This window comes from Salmo salar, chromosome ssa12 (genome assembly GCF_905237065.1).
Source record: "Salmo salar chromosome ssa12, Ssal_v3.1, whole genome shotgun sequence".
In the NCBI taxonomy this organism is placed as follows: domain Eukaryota; kingdom Metazoa; phylum Chordata; class Actinopteri; order Salmoniformes; family Salmonidae; genus Salmo; species Salmo salar.
The window spans coordinates 58,376,640-58,399,753 of NC_059453.1; the positions used below are offsets into that span (position 1 = coordinate 58,376,640).

At 41.6% G+C, this 23,114-nt stretch overlaps 2 protein-coding genes across 19 annotated transcripts in view; one reads left to right on the forward strand and one right to left on the reverse strand.

Moving 5' to 3' along the window:
• kiaa1328 (KIAA1328 ortholog) overlaps nucleotides 1-14,871 on the forward strand; it is a 55,160-nt gene extending 40,289 nt beyond the window's left edge. The window contains exon 11 of one of the 2 annotated variants that reach the window (XM_045691561.1): nucleotides 14,411-14,871. In XM_045691561.1, the coding sequence (XP_045547517.1) occupies nucleotides 14,411-14,636 (226 nt within the window). In that variant the 3' untranslated portion in view covers nucleotides 14,637-14,871. The remainder of the gene's footprint in view (nucleotides 1-14,410) is intronic. The other variant, XM_014132391.2, reaches the window with a different exon arrangement.
• A 319-nt stretch (nucleotides 14,872-15,190) lies between these two features.
• LOC106565371 (CUGBP Elav-like family member 4) overlaps nucleotides 15,191-23,114 on the reverse strand; it is a 103,763-nt gene continuing 95,839 nt past the window's right edge. For all 17 annotated transcript variants that reach the window (XM_045691569.1, XM_014132406.2, XM_045691567.1 and 14 more), the window contains exons 13-14: nucleotides 21,315-21,508; nucleotides 15,191-21,091 (exon numbers count right to left, since the gene is read on the reverse strand). In XM_045691569.1, the coding sequence (XP_045547525.1) occupies nucleotides 21,381-21,508 (128 nt within the window). In that variant the 3' untranslated portion in view covers nucleotides 15,191-21,091; nucleotides 21,315-21,380. The remainder of the gene's footprint in view (nucleotides 21,092-21,314; nucleotides 21,509-23,114) is intronic.

The window sequence follows — 23,114 nt, forward strand, 5'->3', positions numbered from 1 at the left end:
CGCGAGAGCGAGGAAGAGAACGAGGAGGAGAGAGCAAACGAGGGAGAGGGAGAGAGCTAGGGATAGGAAGAGGGAGAGAGCAAGGGGGAGCGAGGGAGAGAGCGAGGAAGAGGGAGAGAACGAGGGGGAGAGAGCGAGGAAGAGGGAGAGAACGAGGAGGAGAGAGCGAGACGAGGGAGAGGGAGAGAGCTAGGGATAGGAAGAGGGAGAGAGCAAGGGTGAGCGAGGGGGAGGGAGCGAGGGATAGAAAGAGGGAGAGCGAGGGAGGGAGAGAGCAAGGGTGAGCGAGGGAGGGAGAGAGCAAGGGTGAGCGAGGGAGAGGGGGAGAGAGCGAGGGATAGAAAGAGGGAGAGTGAGAGAGCGAGGGAGGGAGAGAGGGAGGGTGAGAGAGCGAGAGAGGGAGGGTGAGAGCGCGAGAGAGGAAGGGTGAGAGCGCGAGAGAGGGAGGGTGAGAGCGCGAGAGAGGGAGGGAGAGGGAGAGAGCGAGGGAGAGGGAGAGAGCGAGGGGGAGAGCGAGGGAGAGAGCGAGGGAGAGAGCGAGGGAGAGAGCGAGGAGAGAGCGAGGGAGAGGGAGAGAGCCAGGGAGAGGGAGAGAGCCAGGGAGGAAGGGAGCGAGAGAGATGGAGAGAGCGAGGAATAGGGGGAGGGAGAGAGAGAATTCGTTACGAATGCCTCCCCCCCGCTTGTGTGGAAAGGTATTTAATGTGACAGTGTCGTCTTCCCTTGTGTGTGTGTGTGTGTGTGTGTGTGTGTGTGTGTGTGTGTGTGTGTGTGTGTGTGTGTGTGTGTGTGTGTGTGTGTGTGTGTTGCTTAACTTGTATGGAATAGTATGATTTTTTTTTTTTATAAAAAAAATGTAAGGAAAGGGAACACGTTTCCTACTTTTTTATTTTTTATTTCTGGCAAGTGTCTTTTTTTCTGTGCATATGAATATTACACATTTCTTCAGGTGTGAACTTAAAATGTCCTACTGGGAACATGGTCGTCCATAGCCTAGCAACATGAAGCATCAAGACAGCTTGTCTCTGACTCAGCCAGAAGGAAAGCTCTTCACAATGTTCTGAGAAATTGTTTGTAAATCTTAAACAATGCAATATGGTCAAAGTAACCACCACCATGCCAATCGAACAAACTCCAGCAGATGGCCATTAAAACCACTAAGGGAAATCATGGATACAGGTAATTAGTAATATGGAGTGGCTGCGGTTTTGGATTTTCTGGAATCCAACATGCTGTTGCTAAAAAAAATACGGAGATTTCTGCTCAAGCGGGGTCCACGAGCCTCCCTTCTTTCAGCTACTGCTTAATGCTCACTTACTCGTGATGCTACCACTTGTACACAAACCAGCAGTCAATAGCGATGTAATGTTATTTTTCATCATTAACCATGTTTATGTGAGTAAAGTTATACCGTATATAAAAAATTAAAAAAGATCAGTATAGCTGTGAGGGAAAAAGGTAGTTTCGGTACAATTGTATAAATGCAGACAGATAATTTGTGCTTTCGACATGGTGGGATCTTTTTGTGCCTGTAAAATGTATTATGCGAGATGGTGGGTGTGTGTGTTTGTGGTCCTCCCACTGTGACTCGGGAAACCATACAGTTTATTAGGCTACAGGTGAAATATGTTACGAACTTCATAGGGTGTGGAAAGTGCACAGTGATCTTGATGCTCCTTTCTAATAAATATCGAGGATCTTATTCTGATGACGTGATCGATGCTTGACTGCCATTTTGAGAAATACAAATATTATGGATAAAACGTATCCATAATAATCTCAGCATGTAGACTAGCCTACCCGCACTGTATCTGCCAGCTGTTGGCTAAATTGCAGAGGCACATTTGCTATTTAACGTAACAGTTTGTGACCGTGGAGATCAGTAGAGTTGAAAATGCGATGGAAACACATTGAACTTTAGATGTACCGTAATTTCTGGACTATAAACCGCAACTTTTTTCCCACGCTTTGTACCTCGCGGCTTAAACAATGACGTGGCTAATATATGGATTTTTCCCGCTTTCAATTTTTTTTTAAAGGAGATGACTTCAGTGGTTTCAGTGCAGGAGGAGGAAGATGGTTACAAATGACTTTCTTGGTAGGCTACTGTTTACTGCTAATTTTTTATTTTTTGTTACAAGCCGTGTTTCGTTAAAGCCTATTTATTTTTGTTACAAGCCGTGTTTCGTTAAAGCCTGTGTAAAGTTCATTTGTTTCAATGTACCGGTAGGCACCTGCGGCTTATTTAGGTTCAAAATAAAAAATAAAAATTTTAATTCAGTGCGGCTTATATTCAGGTGCGCTCAATAGTCCGGAAATTACGGTATTTATTTTACCTCCTTTTTCTCCCCAATTTCGTGTTATCCAATTGCGATCTTGTCTCATCGCTGCAACTCCCCAACGGGGTCGGGAGAGGCGAAGGTCGAGTCATGCATCCTCTGAAACATGACCCGCCTAACTGCTCTTCTTAACAGCCGCCTGCTTAACCCAGAAGCCAGCTGCACCAATGTGTCTGAGGAAACACCGTTCATCTGACGACCGAAGTCATCCTGCAGGCGCCAGGCTTGCCACAAGTGGCTAGAGCGCGATGAGCCAAGTAAAGCCCCCCAGGCCAAATCCTCCCCGAACCCGGACGACGCTGGGCCAATTGTGCGCTGCCCGATGGGACCAGTCACGGCCAGTTGTGACACAGCCTGGGATTGAGCCCGGGTCTGTAGTGATGCCTAAAGCACTGCGATGCAGGGCCTTAGACCACTGCGCCACTCGGGAGGACCTGAACTTTAGATTTATATTAGTTACAAACCTCATCCCATACTTTACAGTTGGGATGAGGTTTTGATGTTGGTGTGCTGTGCCTTTTGTTCTCCACACATAGTGTTGTATGTTCCTTCCCAACAACTCAACTGTGGTTTCATCTGTCCACAGAATATTTTGCCAGTAGCGCTGTGGAACATCCAGGTGCACTTTTTCAAACTTCAGATGTGCAGCAATGTTTTTTTTGGACAGCAGTGGCTTCTTCTGTGGTGTCCTCCCATGAACACCATTCTTGTTTAGTGTTTTACGTATCATAGACTCGTCAACAGAGATGTTAGCATGTTCCAGAGATTTCTGTAGATCTTAAGCTGGCACTCTAGAATTCTTCTTAATGTCATTGAGCATTCTGCGCTGTGCTCTTGCAGTCATCTTTGCAGGACGGACACTTCTAGGGAGAGTAGCAACAGTGCTGAACTCTCTCCATTTATAGACAATTTGTCTTACCGTGGACTGATAAACATCAAGGCTTTTAGAGAATTTTCTAACCCTTTCCAGCTTTATGCAAGTCAACAATTCTTAATCTTAGGTCTACTGAGATCTGTTTTCTTCAAGGCATGGTTAACATCAGGCAATGCTTCTTATGAATAGCAAACTCTGCGGGACACACTCGCCAACAGCCAGTGAAATAGCAGCAATTCAAAACAACAGAAATCTCATAATTCAAATTTCTCAAACATACAACTATTATATCCCATTTTAAAGATAGACTTCTCGTTAATCCAACCACTGTCCGATTTCAAAAAGGCTTTACGGCGAAAGCATAACATTAGATTGTTAGGACAGCACCTAGACAAGAAAAACCACACAGCCATTTTCCAAGCAAGGAGAGGTGTCACAAAAACCAGAAATACAGCTAAAATGAATCACTAACCTTGGATGATCTTCATCAGATGGCACTTCCAGGAATCCCAGGTCCACAATAAATGTTCCTTTGTTCGATAAAGTCCATAATTTATGTCCAAATAGCTCCTTGTTGTTAGCGCGTTCAGTTGGCTACTCCAAGTGTAGGAAGCGTGCGGAAAATGTCATGACGAAAAGTAAAAAAAGTAATATTTATGTTCGTTCAAACATGTCAAACGTTGTATAGCATCAATCTTTAGGGCCTTTATCACTTAGAACTTCAATAATATTCCAACCGGACGATTGCAATGTCTTGAAAAACGTTTTGGAACACAGCTAACTCTCATGTGAAAGCTCGCCAATGAACGCCAGTACCTTCCTGAGTCAACAACTTCCAACTTCCTCTGTTCGCTCTCTGTTCATCATAGACGCCTCAAACAACTTTCTAAAGACTGTTGACATCTAGTGGAAGCGTTAGGAAGTGCAAAAATGAACCCTAAGTCACTGTGTGTTCAATAGGCAATGACTTGGAAGGACTACAAGCACCAGAATTCTCACTTCCTGGTTAGATTTTTCTCAGGTTTTTGCCTGCTATATGAGTTCTGTTATACTCACAGACATCATTCAAACAGTTTTAGAAACTTCAGAGTGTTTTCTATCCAAATCTACTAATAATATGCATATTCTAGTTCCTGGGCCCGAGTAGTAGGCCGTTTAATTTGGGTACGTTTTTCATCCGGCTGTGAAAATACTGCCCCCTACCCTAGAGAGGTTAAGTAGCCACGCCCCGAAGGAGGTCAGAGAGCTCATTTTTACCAAGAGTGCATAAAGGCTTGGAAGAGGAATCAACCTTTAGACCAGGAAATGTGAGGCGAGAGCTACGTGTTTTAAATTGTTGAAACTCTGAACCTCAACATGAGGTGAAGAAATAAACTCATATCAAATTGTATTGGTCACATACACATGGTTAGCAGATGGTAATGCGAGTGTAGCGAAGTGGTTCCGTGGTGCCCCAAATCCTAATGAGTTAATTGTTACATTATTAATTTAATCGGGTAACAATTAAACAGTTCAGGGATGCAAACTAGTCAAAATAGGTGACCTACGTGATTCGTGTAGATCTGATGAGAAAAGTTTAGGCGGGGTGGGGGGCTTTGGATCAACACTGGCTGTAGGCCAACGAGTAATGCTCGTTTGGAGAATGTTAACTAGTTCACTAGCTATCGAACTAACTACTGTCTGTGAACTAATGTTTTCCCTCCACAGTATGTGGTTAAAACCTCTTACATCTAGATGTTCCGCTAGCGGAACGCCTCGCCAATATCCAATGATAGAGCGTGGCGCGAATTACAAACACCTCAAAAATCCAAAAACTTCAATTTTTCAAAGACAAGACACTCCTTTATCTAACCACATTGTCCATTTTAAAAAAGGCTTTATAACGAAAGCAAAACATTAGATTATGTCAGGAGAGTACCCAGCCAGAAATAATCACACACCCATTTTTCAAGCAAGCATATAATGTCACTAAAACCAAAACCACAGCTAAATGCAGCACTAACCTTTGATGATCTTCATCAGATGACACTCCTAGGACATTATGTTATACAATACATGCATGTTTTGTTCAATCAAGTTCATATTTATATCAAAAACAGCTTTTCACATTAGCATGTGACGTTCAGAACTAGCATACCCAACGAAAACGTCCGGTGAATTTACTAAATTACTCACGATAAACGTTCACAAAAAACATAATTATTTAAAGAATTATAGATACAGAACTCCTTTATGCAATCGCGGTGTCCGATTTTTTAAAAATAGCTTTTCGGTGAAAGCACATTTTGCAATATTCTGAGTAGATAGCCCAGCCATCATGGCTAGCTATTTTGACACCCACCAAGTTTGGCACTCACCAAACTCAGATTTACTATAAGAAAAATTGGATTACCTTTGCTGTTCTTCGTCAGAATGCACTCCCAGGACTTCTACTTCAACACCCAATGTTGTTTTGGTTCCAAATAATCCATAGTTATATCCAAATAGCTGCGTTTTGTTCTTGCATTCAAGACACTATCTGAAGGGTGACGTGCCGGCGCGTATTGTGACAAAAAAATTCAAAATATTCCATTACCGTACTTCGAGGCATGTCAAACGCTTTTTAAAATCAATTTTTATGCGATTTTTCTCGTAAAATAGCGATAATATTCCAACCGGGAGACCTTGTTTTCGTTCGCAACACTTTAAATAGAAAATGGAGTCTTCACATGCACGCGCGCACCAGTGTCATTGTTCTCAGAACGACCACTTTCCAAAACCCCTACTGTTTTTCGCCCAGGGACTGCAGAGTCATCATTCCCCGTTCTGGCGCCTTCTGAGAGCCTATGGGAGCCTTAGAAAATGTCTCGTTACAGCAGCGATCCTCTATTTTCGATAAAGAGGCTATAGAAGGACAAGAAATGGTCAGACAGTGCACTTCCCATATAGAATCTTCTCAGGTTTTGGCCTGCCATATGAGTACTGTTATACTCACAGACACCATTCAAACAGTTTTAGAAACTTTAGGGTGTTTTCTATTCAAAGCTAATAATTATATGCATATTCTAGTTTCTGGGCAGGAGTAATAACCAGATGAAATGGGGTAAGTTTTTTATCCGGCCGTGAAAATACTGCCCCCTATCCTAAACAGGTTAATTTTCAAAATGAGAGAATTAGGTGAAAATGAGGCGTTGCTTGTTAAACAATTGAATTCAGGGATCAAGTGTAGCTAGGCCTGGCTTAAGCTGGATGCCACTATAAAGGTGAAAGGAACACCACACACTTTCTCAATACACACAATGGGTAAAAAGGGGTATGCCAGGTGTACTCTCTGCCTGAAAGAGATCAATTATGCCAACAAAGGGTATCATGCTCTCCTTGCACTTTGTAGAACCAATGTCCACAGGCAGAAAGTGTCCAATGTAACAATGTGCAGTGTAGCCCAAAGATATTGCTTTTGTTGTGTTGAACTTGACAGTAACACTTGTGAGTGAGGGGTATTATTTTACTCGGTTAACGTTATTTTTGCACACGTAGCCTTGTGCCCTTGATTGATGTCTACTATAGTGGCCACTATAATAGAGCAAAAATGCCTGTTTCATTCTATTTCTACATGAAGATGTTTTTTTTACACGGACACAGTGTTCATCAGGAAGTGTATAGAGGGTATTGTTCCCACGGGGTCTATTAAAACCTACCCAATCCAGAAACCGTGGATAGATGGTAGCATACGCACAAAACTGAAAGCACAAACCACCGCATTTAACCATAGCAAAATGACTGGGAATATGGTTGAATACAAACAGTTATTCCCTCCGTAAGGCAATCAAACAGGAAAACGTCAGTACAGAGAAAGTGGAGTCGCATTTCAACGGCTCCGACACGAGACGTATGTCATATGCCAATCACGGACTACAATGAGGAAAACCAGCCACATTGCGGACACCGAAGTCTTGCTCCCAGACAAGCTAAATACCTTCGCCAGTTTTGATGATGACACAGTGCCACCGACACGTCCCGCTCCCAGGGACTGTGTGCTTTCGATCTCCGTGGCCGGCGTAAGTAAGACATTTAAGTGTGTTAACCCTCGCAAGGCTGCCAGCCCAGACGGCATCCCTAGCTGCGTCCTCAGAGCACTTGCTGACCAACTGGCTGGAGTGTTTATGGATCAATCAATCCCTATCCCAGTCTGCTGTCCCCACTTGCTTCAAGATGTCCACCATTGTTCCTGTACCGAAGAAAGCAAAGGTTACTGAACTAAATGACTATCGCCCCATAGCACTCACTTTTGTCATCATGAAGTGCTTTGAGAGGCTAGTTAAGGATCATATCACCTCCACCTTACGTGATACCCTAGACCCACTTCATTTTTCTTACTCCCCCAATAGATCCACAGACGATACAATTGCACTACACACTGCCCTATCCCATCCGGACAAGAGGAATACCTACGTCAGAATGCTGTTCATTGACTATAGCTCAGCCTTCAACACCATAGTACCCTCCAAGGTCATCATTAAGATCTGGGTCTGAACCCCGCCCTATGCAACGGGGTCCTGGACTACCTGACGGGCTACCCCCAGGTGGTAAAGGTAGGAAACAACACCTCCACTTCGCTGATCCTCAACACGGGGGCCCCACAAAGGTGCGTGCTCAGCCCCCTCCTGTACTCCCTGTTCACCCATGACTGTGTGCCACGCACGTCTCCAATGTAATCATCAAGTTAGCAGACGACACAACAGTAGTAGGCCTGTTTACCAACAATCACGAGACAGCCTACGGAGAGGGGGTGAGGGCCCTGGCAAAGTGCTGCCAGGAAAATAACCTCTTCCTCAACGTCAACAAAACGAAGGAGCTGATCATGGGCTTCAGGAAAAGGCAGAGGGAGCACGCCCCTATCCACATCGACAGGACCGCAGAAGAGAAGGTGGAAAGCTTCAAGTTCCTCGGTGTACACTTCACTGACGATCTGAAAGGGTCCACCCACACAGACAGTGTGGTGAAAGTGCAACAGCACCTCTTCAACCTCAGGAGGCAGAACAAATTTGGCTTCGGCCATAAGACCCTCCAGAAACTTTTACAGATGTACAATTGAGAGCATCACGTTCGGCTGTATCACCGCCTGGTATGGCAACTGCACCGACTGCAACCACAGGGCTCTCCAGAGGGTGGTACGGTCTGCCCAACGGATCACTGGGGGCGCACTACCTGCCCTCTAGGACATCTTTAGCACCCGATGTCACAGGAAGGCCAAAAAGATCATTTAAGTATATCAACCACATGAGCCACGGCCTGTTCACCCCTGCTATCATCCAGAAGGCGAGGTCAGTACAGGTGCATCAAAGCTGGGCCCGAGAGACTGAAAAACAGCTTCTATCTCAAGGCTATCAGACTGGATTTCTGAATCACGCTTGTAATATCGTCAGTAGGCTACAGTAACCTATGCTTAGGAGGGGAGGGGCAGGTAGCCTACATACACGCACAACCACTGGCAAAGATTTCCGGCAGGCAGAAGCCAGAATACGTTTCTGTCTGACAGTGAGGGCTTTGCATAGGCGCTCGCTTTGTTGCAATTTTTTTTTTTGCGGGGTGGCGGACTGGGGAAAACATGCCCGGAATGTTATTAACCAGTTCCTATGCTTTTAAAATAATGGTTCTGTTCTGGGACAGTATAGATCACTTTAGTTTCCGGTTCTGTTTCAGGTTATCGGTTGTTTGCTGAACCGGTTCCAACCCCTAATTGTAACATACAGTGGTGAGAATTCTATTGTCCCTGTCATGAGCCCAGGCTTTTGCCATAGATGGTAGAGTTCTTGTATCTGGACCACACAAGCTATAGATTGCATTCTGCTAAGGCACTTAGCACATTGGTGACTGTTTCGATGCACCTATGGGGGCACACAAAATGCTCTTAGAGAGGAGGGGAAATACTGAAGCATGCATTGATAACAGTTCTAGTTTAGATGCCCAAGCGTTTGTCGTAGATGGTATAGCTCTCTTTTCTGGACTGTAAGATTGTGTCCTCCATGGCACTTGATGTACATTGATTGATAGGCTACACTATATTTAGATACTTCCAATACTGCCTGAGACTCTTGTAGAAAAAATCTGACTGCCTGAGAAACCTTTGCTATTTGTCGCCGTACTCAATAAATTGTTAAACATTATTTGTGGTGATCTTTGTTTAAATGTACAGTGAGGGGGAAAAAAGTATTTGATCCCCTGCTGATTTTGTACATTTGCCCACTGACAAAGAAATGATCAGTCTATAATTTTAATGGTAGGTTTATTTGAACAGTGAGAGACAGAATAACAACAAAAGAATCCAGAAAAACGCATGTCAAAAATGTTATAAATTGATTTGCGTTTCAATGAGGGAAATAAGTATTTGACCCCCTCTCAATCAGAAAGATTTCTGGCTCCCAGGTGTCTTTTATACAGGTAACGTGCTGAGATTAGGAGCACACCCTTAAAGGGAGTGCTCCTAATCTGTTTGTTACCTGTATAAAAGGCAACTGAAATCCTGCAGTGCCCGCAAGGTCCCCCTGCTCAAGAAAGCACATATACATGCCATGCCCGTCTGAAGTTTGCCAATAAACATCTGAATGATTCAGAGGACAACTGGGTGAAAGTGTTGTGGTCAGATGAGACCAAAATGGAGCTCTTTGGCATCAACTCAACTCGCCGTGTTTGGAGGAGGAGGAATGCTGCCTATGACCCCAAGAACACCATCCCCACCGTCAAACATGGAGATGGAAACATTATCCTTTGGGGGTGTTTTTCTGCTAAGGGGACAGGACAACTTCACCGCATCAAAGGGACGATGGACGGGGCCATGTACCGTCAAATCCTGGGTGAGAACCTCCTTCCCTCAGCCAGGGCATTGAAAATGGGTCATGGATGGGTATTCCAGCATGACAATGTCCCAAAACACATGGCCAAGGCAACAAAGGAGTGGCTCGAGAAGAAGCACATTAAGGTCCTGGAGTGGCCTAGCCAGTCTCCAGACCTTAATCCCATAGAAAATCTGTGGAGGGAGCTGAAGGTTCGAGTTGCCAAACGTCAGCCTCGAAACCTTAATGACTTGGAGAAGATCTGCAAAGAGGAGTGGGACAAAATCCCTCCTGAGATGTGTGCAAACCTGGTGGCCAACACACAAGAAATGTCTGACCTCTGTGATTGCCAACAAGGGTTTTGCCACCAAGTACTAAGTCATTTTTTGCAGAGGCGTCAAATACTTTTTTCCCTCATTAAAATGCAAATCAATTTATAGCATTTCAGACATGCGTTTTTCTGGATTTTTTTGTTGTTATTCTGTCTCTCACTGTTCAAATAAACCTACTATTAAAATTATAGACTGATCATTTCTTTGTCAGTGGGCAAACGTACAAAATCAGCAGGGGATCAAATACTTTTATCCCTCACTGTATATGCACGAAACGTACATTATGAAAAAGATGTCTCACACTCATAATTAGTTAGTAGAATAATGAATGGATTGGCAAGATTTTGACACTGTCAACTTTTAGAAAGTTAGTAGGAAAATTAATAATCTAAAACACCAAAATATTCTCACATTCACTGAACATTTAGTGTTTGAAACTCAAACATTTATTTCCCAACTGCTTTTTCTATAATCCTACAGGCTCTTTATCATTTTCCATACCTTATGTTCCGACACATCAAACATGATGCCTATTCACCAACTCGGTGGCCCTGCGGTTAGTGTCCGCCCCGAGTTTGGAAGGTTGTGATTTCAATCCCTGGCCAAGTCATACCAAAGACTGTAAAAATGAGACCTGATGCGTCTCCGCTTGGCACTTAGCATTGAGGAGCTAGATTGGGGGTACGGCCCTCCGTCTGTCCTGTCTCACGATCAAGACTGTTCGTATTGCATTCTACATTTTAAGTGCACTCACAGATATTTATCTTATTTCAGTCTTTCAGAGCTAGCGTTAGTTCCTCTTAATACACTGACAGCAGATCTGAGGCTGTGTTTACATCGTAGATAGAAGCATATAGCGTTGAAAAACGACTTTTTCTGAGAAGATTTGCAAGAATTTAAGCTGCCAACAGATTTTACAGTAATCAGAAGAAATTTTCATTGTCGTATACAGAAAATCAGCTCCTCGACGTAGATCGATCAACTTGACTGTTTTCGGTGTCGGCCCACCACCTATAATGACTGAACTTTGAAAGCATTTCATTAGGGCCCTTCTGAGAGGTTTGCTCTTAACAGCGACAAACGTGATCATTGTTCAAATGTTGTCTTCACCGTTCAGTTTGTTTTATTAGTATGAGTTTCTAGCATGTTAACGTATCAGTCAGACGATGTAACGTTATACTGTCAACTTTAGATTTTGTTATAAAAAGTTTGAGCTGTCAACTGACCTCAGCCAGTCATTGTCTCCAAAAGACACCCAAGATTGACTTACACTTTTCAGACTCTGTATGCTCAAAAACCCACAGATGTCTTTCTTGGATAATTTATTGAAACAAACTAAATGGGAACAGCATTCAGATTTGGCCTCCTAAACCACTCTCCAACCAGCATAGTAGCCAAGAGTTGATTTTGTAGTCAATATTCACTGGATTTAGGAGTCCCCTTTGTTCAGAAGCAGAAGGTCGTTTGGACAAGCTTAGTAGCCAAGAGTTACCTCAAAACCCTGGTCAGAACTTCTTCTTTAATGAGGAAATGTGGAGTAAAAACACCCTCTCCTCTCTTTTCCCTTCCAACAGACAGACAGTAATCAGCCCCTCTTGCCTGCTCTGCTCTCACCTGCCCTTTAATCCAGACAATGCCAAACCCCAGCGACGCAGGGCTGCTTAAGCTAACAAGCACCGGAGAATGCTAGCTTATGTATGGACAGAAATATTTTATCGTAGTCCGCTGTCCGAGATCAGCTTCCTGCATTATTCAGACACCCAATCTGATTTTGTGTGTGTGGAGGGAATCAAAGAAGCATGTCATTTTAAGGGTTTTTGTTTTGCGGGGAGGTTGGCGAGGGTCGTCCTGGCACTATGTAGACTTTTGCAGATGTTATGAGAGTGAGGGGTAAGCCCTACCATACCCATGCATCCCCCTTAATGTATGCCTGCCACCAACCACGGCAACTCAGGAATTCCACACTAACATTGAATGAGTGCCATGGTATAGCAAAATCTGACGCACGCTGTACTGTGGTCCTTACCCTAATGGTAAACCACCTCTTTTCATTCAGAAGCAAACCCCAACAACCATTAACTTTTAACCAATTTAATCTTAGGTGAAAATTGCAAAATAGGGCTGGGTTAAACATGAAACGACAAGTTAATCCCTGGCCTCCTGCGCTAGTTAGTAATGAGAGTTCCATTGCATCCTCCTGCCTCCCTCTTTCCCTCCCCCTCCTCACCTTGCCCGCCTGCTATTGATTGGCTGGGAATTGACATGTGCGATGTACAGGCCTGCCATTTTATAGGATTTTTATAATACTGTTTGGACTGCAAATGAAAGTGGGCGCTAGGGCGAGACGGACATCTTTAATGAGAGAAGAGCGGAACAACCTGAGGAAGTTGTGAGAAAAGGGGAGAGAGCAAAGAGTGGATAGACTAACTGCAGATCTTGGAGAGTAGCACCCAGGAAAGTATAGGCTCGATATGTCTGGAGAATGTAGTGACGAGTCTGATATGGAAGGTAGCAACTTTGAGTATGCATGTTTTTGTAATGCGAAATGTATTCATTTATTTCTGTGTGACTTATCTGTGGGAGCATGTAGTCAAGCAGATTCATAAAGAGCCCCCTTGAGTGATATTAATACCCGCAGGCCATTTGCTACTGAACCTTGCGTAAAACAACGAAGGCCTTTGGTATCCATGGCCCCTCCAAACCATTAGCATTCTCCCCACCCGGCCTGTTCTCTATCCATCTCCCTCTCTCACTTCCCCCTCCCAACCTTTGAATTCCCCCTTTCCCAAACTGTACCCCCACCCCATCACCCCCTTTACCTTGTTATAGATTGTGACCGCCGGTAAGTGATGCATTATTCATTACGGAAATGTCGTCCGTTGATGGATGGCTGTTTGAGAGGCCTGTCCGTTAAATAAATCCACAAATGAAAATGCAAATTCTCACATTTCAAGAGGGAGCCCTGCCAAAGTTTCACCCTGACACTCCCTCCCTGCACTCTGTATTTCTCTCACTCACTCTCACACATTCTCTCACACACTGTCACTCTTCTCCCCACTAACTGCTATTGACAGTCAAAAGGAGACCAAATGAAGAAGACGGATTTACTTAAGCTTCAATCTTGTTTTTCCCCCCAGCAGGTGTTATCCGCTATAGGTGTCCCTTTTGTTTTCCCACACACACACTTTTGTACAGATTAATTCAAAGTACATAGATTTTAAGAAATGGATGGAAAACTACAATGATCGTTCTTTCTTAAGCAGCATCGATTTGCATCTACGCGTTTCCGAGGTTCTGAGAGCCAATGGTTGGCTTACGGCGCTCGTTGACATGTGCGTGGGTGGTCAGCGATGCTGGCTGCTGATACCCATCTGAGTCTTTTTCTGTTTAACAAAATATTTATAGTGATACATTTTCTGTGTTTTAAATTCGTAGCTTTAAAACGAGCAGCGAATGATGTTAGAAACATCGATGGAGCGTGCTTTAAGAATTTATGTTTTGTATCTGGAATGCACTCGTCCAACTGTGTGTACACACTGAATAATTTATCAAGCAGCCAGACTGAAGGATTGAATCTCTATTAGCTTAATCTCTCGCTTTGGTTTATTTATTTCTTCCCTCATTCTTATTCTGGAAGAGAAGGCCCCTGTGCGCTCTCGATCTCTTTCTGTTGCACCTGTAACATCTCATGCCCTTCTGCTTGTCCACCCCAGGGCTTTATACATTTTACACTGGTTGTGTTACACTTCAATGGACACTACAGAACAAAAACATTGAGTTAACAATTCATCCGTACATGGATATCCTTTCATATCTTCTGTTTAACAAATACGAGGTGCACTACACATTTGCACTACAAGCTTTGTGCCACAGTCATGCTTTGGCCTTGTCTAGTTCCTGTTAAACAATAGGATGGCACGAATGCTGGAGAGATTCAAGAAAGGACAATATTACATAGGTAATATTGCGATTATGTTAGCAAGTAGACGTATCATGCACTTATCAAATGGGTTTTCATTCATTGACTCCTCTTCATCTGTGTTTTTGCTCTAGGTTGGACTCTTCATTGATTGAGTTGTTGGAGATCTTCAGTCCCATCTCTCTGCCCGAGCGAAACAGCCCCTCCGCCCATCGAGGCAACCCTACCCGATGCCAGCCCCCCCTCAGTGTCCCCAAACCAGCCCGCCAAGCTCTGCTCTCCCACCCTGGCCCTTACCGGACCCCCCAACAGGACCTGGAGGAGAGCCAGATACTGGAAGAGATTTTTTTCATCTGCTGAGTCGGGGGGTCCGGAAGTAGTTACCCTGAGGGGGGAAAAAAATTACAATTCTTAATCATTTACTTGATATTTACCATTGGCTCTTAAATCGAGGTCAGTGCCTTCTATTTGTTTTGGTTTGAAATGTCCAAATAAGACAATCATGATTTAGGTAATTGTACTATTGTATTTTTAAAATGCAATTGTTTTTATATTGATTGTTTTTTATATTAAATGTAAATAAAAAAAAATACAAATAAAAATTGTGTAGTGGTCTCCATATTTTGTGACATTGTCACCGACAAAGTAGCTAAATGCACTTTAATTCTTCTCATACGTGGATTTCTTATCACTTCAATGTAAATGGTACAATTCTTGTGAATCTTCTTAGTTCGTGACCACCTTGGTCACATTATCTCAGAACTGAAGGATTACAAGAACTGGGTCATATTCATTAGGGCAAATTATTTTTAATATGGAATGCAATACATTTTCTAACGTTTGCTGCCTAATGAATATGACCCTGGTCGAGACGCTGTTAGAATATGCAGTAAGTTTGAGTCACAACACGGGTGTATTCTAGACTGTGCTTTATTATTGGGCTAAGCTGAGACGCATCATTCATTAAAATTACAAAATAGTCCAGGGATCAGAGAATGGTGCAGTCTGGAGAGACGAGGGCGGGAGCCTAAAGCGCACTAACCAATGAGAAGCCTACCTCATCAGACATGGTAAAGCGCTACACGCAACATTCAATTCCCCATCCCCTTCATGTGCTGAAATTGTCTTCAGAATACTTTTGAATCCATTGAAGAAGTAAAGTGTAGGAACAAACCCATGATAACAGCATGATCGGAAATTGAGTAACTGAATATTTGATGAAATAGTGCAGTTTTTGATAGGTATTTTACCCTTGATAGAACTGAACACTTGTACAACATCAGAGCTCTATAAGACATTACAAAAAACAGATATGATAATTGAGACAAAAGAAACAACATTTCTCTGATTAATACAGAACTCTTAACACTAATTTGTATTTTAATTTTGAAACAATAAATTGCCATGTCAATGTCATTGCAACCTATATGCTGCCACATTTAGCTGAATTTGGAATTTGTATGTAGAATTTCACAAATATACCGCAATTTGAATGCACTTTGTAGCTTTAATCATCTAGATAGATTGAACAGTTGAGGTACATTTAAATATTAAGAGCGGGGAAGTGAAATGTAAAACAGTTCAGAAAACAGCAGCATAACGCTTTAAAAGAACACTAGAGCTCTGATATTGAATAAACAATCACAAATTAAAAAAAGAACAACAGATAAACCTCTGAGAAAACGTAACAAAACAAACTTGGCAAATATGAGTATAATCTCCCTTTCTCAAAGAACTGTTGCAAGTTGTGATCCTGTAGACAATAAGTGGTCAACAATGTACCACAATGTAGGCCTATACATGAATATAAAAAACTATTTGGTCACATACCAACTCATAGAAAAATAATGCCATGAAATCATGCATATCATTTGTAAACAGAAGTAATAAATAAATAAATACATAAATAAATGAAAGAAACCCCAAAACACTTGTATAAAAAGGCCAATGCATGTCTATGCTCTAATTGAGTTCAATGCTCTCCCTGACTGTTTTCTGGTTAAATGCCTAGGTCAGGTCATACAGTTGTACCATATTCCTATGGACTCTTTTTTTTTAAACCTGGTTTCATTGATTATTATGTTTTCGTTCCTCTTTTTGAAGTAATTAAAGTTTCATTTTTATTCAGTCCTTGTAGATAGAAGTAAAAGTCCTATAAAATATGCAAACCTATGTACAGAGGAAAACAGAGCAACAAAAACATTTACAGTATATTCATTGGTTTATGTATATATTTATATATATTTATATTCAAACTTCTGCTCTGTTTCTCATTGTTTTTGAACCACGATGTTTTTTTCTCAATTTATATGTAAACAGTTGCAGCTGAAAGTTATAGCGTGTGAAATAGGTGCTCAATTCCAGTCATTCCTCTCCCTCTGCCTTCATTCACTCAATTGGAAAGCATTGGGATAGGTGTAAGAAATGCACTAATAGCTCTATAGCCTATTTGAAAGGCTAAGGGAGTTTCCACCATATTGCTGACACCAATCCAGTACCCTCAGCTCTTGGAATGCGGGTTAAAGTAGGCAGAGAGAGGGGCGCAAGCAGGGAAATAAACCTAAACACAGAACAAAATGGAGAGTGAGGGATGAATTTCATTGGGAAAGTGTGATTGGGAGAGCATGAGCTGAGTAAAAGGTGGCATTGGGAGAAGTTAAGGGGACTTTGAGCAGTTCTGAACCAGTTCCAACCGCCATTTTTGGATACAGAGAGCCTTGTGGATGGCGCAACATCAAATGCTGTGCACTCTGTGAAAGCTCTGGTTGTCCCGCTTCACATACTGCTCTCTGCTCTCATCTGAGATGCAGTATGTAAAATCTGACACCTGATTTGCATAGGGAGTGACACGTCACATTTTCTGGCCTATCCAGACAAAGGATCAATTTCCTCTGGCTGTGAAACTCGCAGCTCCACTTACAATATGGTATATGAAACAGGAGAGCCTAGCGATTTACAGCAAAAGCATAATCATCTCGCTGGGATATTCTCAGATTTAAGAGCTCTCAACATGAACAAATACAAAATAATTTTGTAGAATTGAAACAAGACCACTTTGTCTTGGTCACAGCATGTTGTGCTTCTTTGTGCTTAAAGCTGAAGTTGTAACGAGTTAGCAGGCATTTAAATGGAGTCTCTGAGTCGTTCAGAGGACACTGGGCAGAAAATTGTTGTCAGTTATATGAATTGGTGCCAGTTTTGTAATCACTAAGTATGATCAGCTATAAGACAGGTGAATTATTATAGTAAGTTGTTTATTATTTGATTGCTTCCATATTTAGAAAGCATTTCGAGCTCTATTCTCCCACTTTTATTGAATAGGAAACATATCCTGTATGATTTTTCATATTTCTATCATATTAGTACTGTGTACTTGAGCTTGTGTCCTCAAAAGTGACAACACCTCAGCAATTTAAAACAATTTTTACCGGAAAGGTGAGATTTTGATATTTCTGTTAGAATAAGCATTACTGTGTATTGTTCATGGCCCTCATGGTAAATCATTACTTTTGGGTATGTCTATTTAGGCAGAAATCTAGATTTTGACATTATATTTAACTGGTTTGGGGAGACACGTTGAAGTGACTTAGAAGCCGAATCCGAACTTATGCATAACTTTGAATTTCAAGTAAATCATAAATTGGTTGATGTCAATGGGAAATTTGTGCAACAAGAAACCGATCTCAAACCTTTGATAAATAATGGGGAGAGGCATTTCAGAACTTTACTTCACAAACCCAGAGAAAGAAGGTGTTGTAAAGGAGAGTGTTAATGACATCTTTAGGCCTGTTTGCATTGGGGTAGACAGGGTGAGACACAGACCTTGTAGCAGGGATGCAATTGAGGCTAAATCCAGTTAAACACAGTTTTGATTTGATGCATAGCACATAGAAATAGATTGAATAGAAAGGTCTCGGAACCTCTAACCCTAGCAATTTGATTGGTAAACTCATGGGTACATTCGCAATGGCTGCCTGGTATTGGGACGCAATCATTTCCATAGTAAATGTAGAATGTTAATTCAAATGATGTTAACTGATGTGGCTCATGCAATGGAATGTATTTCAGTTGAGTTAAATCAACAAATCACACATTTTAGCACATATTTTACTTCCGGCTTTGCTCCTACATCTACAATATACAGGTTAAGACCACGATGTCACAAATCTGGGACCAGCGCCGTTGCTAACTACCAGTACCATTGCTAACTAGTATAGCTGGTCCCATTGTTGCAAAGAGTTACGGTATATTAGAATCCCATAAAGGTTAACGTTTGTCATCTTCAACCTAGCTTTGCTCCTATTGGTTTACTCTCCATAGCTGCCAGTCCACCCATTATGCCAACATTGACTTGAATGGGGATGTATGTTCTAGTCATTCTATTTCTATAGCATAGCAGTTATGCACCTAGTTCGCTAAATTAGCACTCTTAGCATTGACGTTGGAAACAGCCTGGCGGTCTCGACTGGTATTCAGTGTTTACCCACCTTTTATTTAACCCTACATCCCTGTCTGTTAGTAAAAGTTGGACGCAGGCACTAGGGGAATGGTGTAGTGAGGAACAGTTAGAGAGAGCTCCATACAACAATAGCTGAATTGGCGCCGGCTGTATACATTACAAAACACTTCCTGGTTACTTTGTGTTCAGTAGACAAACCACTTCCTAGGTCTGCAATGTGTTAACATCATGAAACTTCACCTATAAGTTATAACCATACGATACGCAATGTCAGACCAAACCCAGTGGAACGTAGCCTCAAGGGTTCTTATACTTGCACAGCATTTCCAAGTGCTCCCTTTTAGTTAGTACATGTACTAGCAGAATATATAATACCCACTTTGATTTAAAGTGTAATGACAAATACACATCACAATGAGTCTGTGACTGTCAGAGTACTTGATGCTAATTTCCATGTGTGAGAGGACCACGATGAATCATCTGAACGATTCGTTAGCTTTGACATGCTTTACTGCTAAAGCTCTCTATGGAGATGTGAAACGACATGATGGAATGCGACTGCAGTTTTGACATCATCGTAGCGCGTTGGCTGCTTGCAGTAATGTTTTGAAAGCACAGTGCTTGATGGCAGATTCTGCAGGTGACAAGGCACACCTTGTGTTGACAGCCCATACGCTACATGCACTTACTTACTGAATGCAATTAAGAGAGAGAAAAGGTCACGGTATTCATCCATTTTGGTTCAAATGTCAAAGAGAACGTTGTTTATACATGTTAAGTTTGTGTAGAGTGTCCTTTGAAGCTGAAAAGTTATGTTTGGAATCAAGTCAAAGATCTTTGTCCTACCTCTAAAATTAATTTAGCCTGATTCTCTTTAAGCCTGCTACTGAGAAGTGGCTTTTTTGCATTTTTAAATGGTATGTACACGTACATACAGTGTATGTGAATCTTCACACATATATTCAGGAATATGTGTGTATCAGCATATATAGTTTATTAGAGAGAGGAATGCCTGCAGCTCTGGGAGCTGCCAGATTTGCGCCTCTTCCCAAGCAGAGCAGTTTTTCAAACTCCAGCTAAAATCTACAAAAAAATTACAGCTCATCATAGTCAATAGCTGTTCTATATACAGACACACATAAAATATGTGCATATACTGTAAATACATATATTAGTTTGATTAATATCTATTTATCTATATATACTGTATATATGTATATATATGAATACATTAGCTTGAATGCGTGTTATACATATACATATATATGTACTGCAAATATAAACAAGTTCATATATTTCAAACATTTTTGATGTTCTTTTAACTATGAGGTTAGGATGTCAAGTTAGAAAAGGTAAGGCTGCAGTATGGAACAACCCTTCCCATGCACTCTCCATCCCATCCCCCAAGAGAAAATGAGAAGAGGAAAAAAATAAACATTTTGAATAGTTAATTGTAAACTAGCGAAGTGAGCGACCCCATTGGTCATCTGAAATAGTGTTGCCTGTATTCAAAAAGCATAACAGCAATATATATGTATGTATATATACATATATTGTATATATATTCTAAATGTACACATCTTTTAAATGCAACTCTTTAATCGATTAACAAAGATTAAAAGAGATGCAGTGGTCCGAGTATATTAATAGAGCTACAAGTCCTCAGCAATAAAAATGTTTGGTCTTTTGGTCCCTAAAACAACTAAGGAATGACAGGTAAGACTCCCTGGAGACCGTTGCTATGGCTCTCCTTGGCAACGGTATCCCCTGGAAACAGACAGGCACTCCAAGCTAAAGATGGCCATCCCGAATCAAAGTGAGTTTGGGTCATGAAATATCGCATTCCCTACAAAGTTCTCTCCTCCTAGTCCTGTAAAAGTGTTCTTTAAAAAGTTATTTCCCCATACCCAACACCTTTACATAGATATCTCCTATGGCATTCCCCCATAAAGTATTTTTTAAAAGTTAGTTTAGTTCTTGGAACTCTTGGCATCCATACTTCCTCCATCTCTGTTCCACGGTTTTTTTTTTCTTCTTTTTTTTTTCTTCTTCTTTTATAATACTTCCCTTGTGGTCCTGTAAGGTAGCTGTCATTCAGGCAGGTTTAGGGAGAGAGAAAGAGAGGAGGGGAGGCGATAAAGAGAGTAAGAGTCCTGGAGCTACCCAGGCTTGCATGAGTTCTCTCTGAGGTCCAAAAGGTACATCCAACAGAGGTGTCCATTACTTGGTCATTTAATTTGTTCATGTTCAGCCCAGTATATGATCCAGTTTCATACCAGCCTCAAATAATTCCTGTGGTCTTTCAGTTCAATGACGTCGTTCATTTAATCAACATGTGTTCCAGCTCAATAAAAACCTGGAAAAGTAAGAATATGGTCCTTTATTCATTGCTAACAATAAAATCACATTGATCTATTTGCCCTAGCAAAACATATTTTCACACATCAACAAATATAAATATATAGACAATGTAAATAAATACATTAAACTATATATATACACATATATATGTGTGTGTTAAACATTCTATTTTATATATTATATAATTTAGGGGTCCAATTGCATGCGACTCCTCTCACCTGTGTTGCCCTGTGTGCAGTGACTGCCATATCCCTCAGGGCAGGGGTGGCTGATAGGGGGAGGGGCTAGTAGGGGCGGTTGGCGTCCTTCGGCCTCTTGAGCTGCACCTTGAGTCTCTTCATGCCGATCTGAAAGCCGTTCATTGACTGGATGGCAGCATGGGCACTACCTGGGTTATCGAAGCTCACAAACCCTGGGGGATGGACCGCACAAAGAGAGAGAGAGAAAGGGAGATGGGGAGAGAGAAAAATGGAAAGAGAGGAAGATGGAAATATCGTGGAAGAGAGAGAGAGGGGACGAGGTTAGGTAAGTGCAAGACCAAAGGACAGTATGAGTGACAGTTGAAGTTTTATGAAAGGAAAGCGTGAGATGGAAGGAAAGAAGGAAAACAAGATACAGGCAAGGGTAAGGATGAGGGGAGGGATATGAGAAAGTTACTTCAGATTTCAAGTTGGTGCCAGACAGTTCAACATGATTCTTACATTTTCCCACATTTGCAACACACAAAGAATACACTAACTTCAATTAATACTTAATCATACTGTTATCTATATAGCACATTTCCTGCCATAGCCATTCAGTTTATCTGAGTTTATAACGCTTTAAAAACACATGCCGTAACACTTCACTTCAATTGCAGTTCTCTTATAATATTATCACGTGGACATCTTAGCATATAATGCATGTTAAAGTTACTGTACATTAGACACAGTTTGACACATCAAATGCCCACATCAATAACAAGCCTAACGACGTGCAATAGAAACAACACTAGGTCACTCAAATCAAGGGTAGAAACCATAGAATTAGAACAGACAGCACTCGTCAAAATGACACTTAAATATTTGTTGGACATATTTCCGACTCTCAATAACCAAAATAACATCACCTAGAGGGTGCAAGGATAAATACCAATTTAATTCTGCCTCTGTTAAAAGGCCCATGAAAATTATTCTTAAATATTACTATGTTATACCCAATTATACTATTTTGATTCCGGATATTGTAAATCTATGGTAAAGACTACTTCTCAATGAAAGATATGAACTAGTCCTGTCATGATTATCACTAAAGAGGGAGTGTTTATGGGGTAACACGTTACTAGAACTCTGCTTCATAAATATGTCATAAGCCTGTCATTAGCATATAACATCTGTTATAAGCAGTCATGATACATCCGTTTATGCTAGAATACATTCCTGGTACCTTTCAGTGATATGCCAATTAACCATGGCAGTTACACTTCCTATGGATACCTTCTTCATAATGCATTATAATGCATCTTGTATATCTCATAATGCTTTATAGGCATATATATAATGCCTTATGAAGAGGGTATTCATAGGAAGTGTTATGACCATGCTTATTTCTCAGCTAGCTGATGTACTAGTCTAAATGATTAGAGCCATGTCATGTATCATATTGTAGCAACCTTAAAGGGTAGGAAGCATGAGTTTTTACTCACCAAAGTAACAACACAGTGTGTTCAAAGACTTAGTAACTTAGTTATAGTCATGATCTGGTTACCTATAACTTGGTTATGTTTTGGAGTTTTTACATTTTTACCATTTGGTAACTTTTTTCAGATATCTTCTAAACTATCCACAAGCACTGTTTCTCAACATCATATGGAGAATCTACTCGGCGTTAGCTAGCTCGAGGTGGCTAACGTTAGCCACTAGCCATGCAGACTGAGTGTTGGCAGTGGTGAGCTACAATCCACCAATCACGAGGAGGTGTGGTGTAAACAACCAATCATATTCCCCACATGTGGGGAATGCCTGTTTTTTGTGAAATAT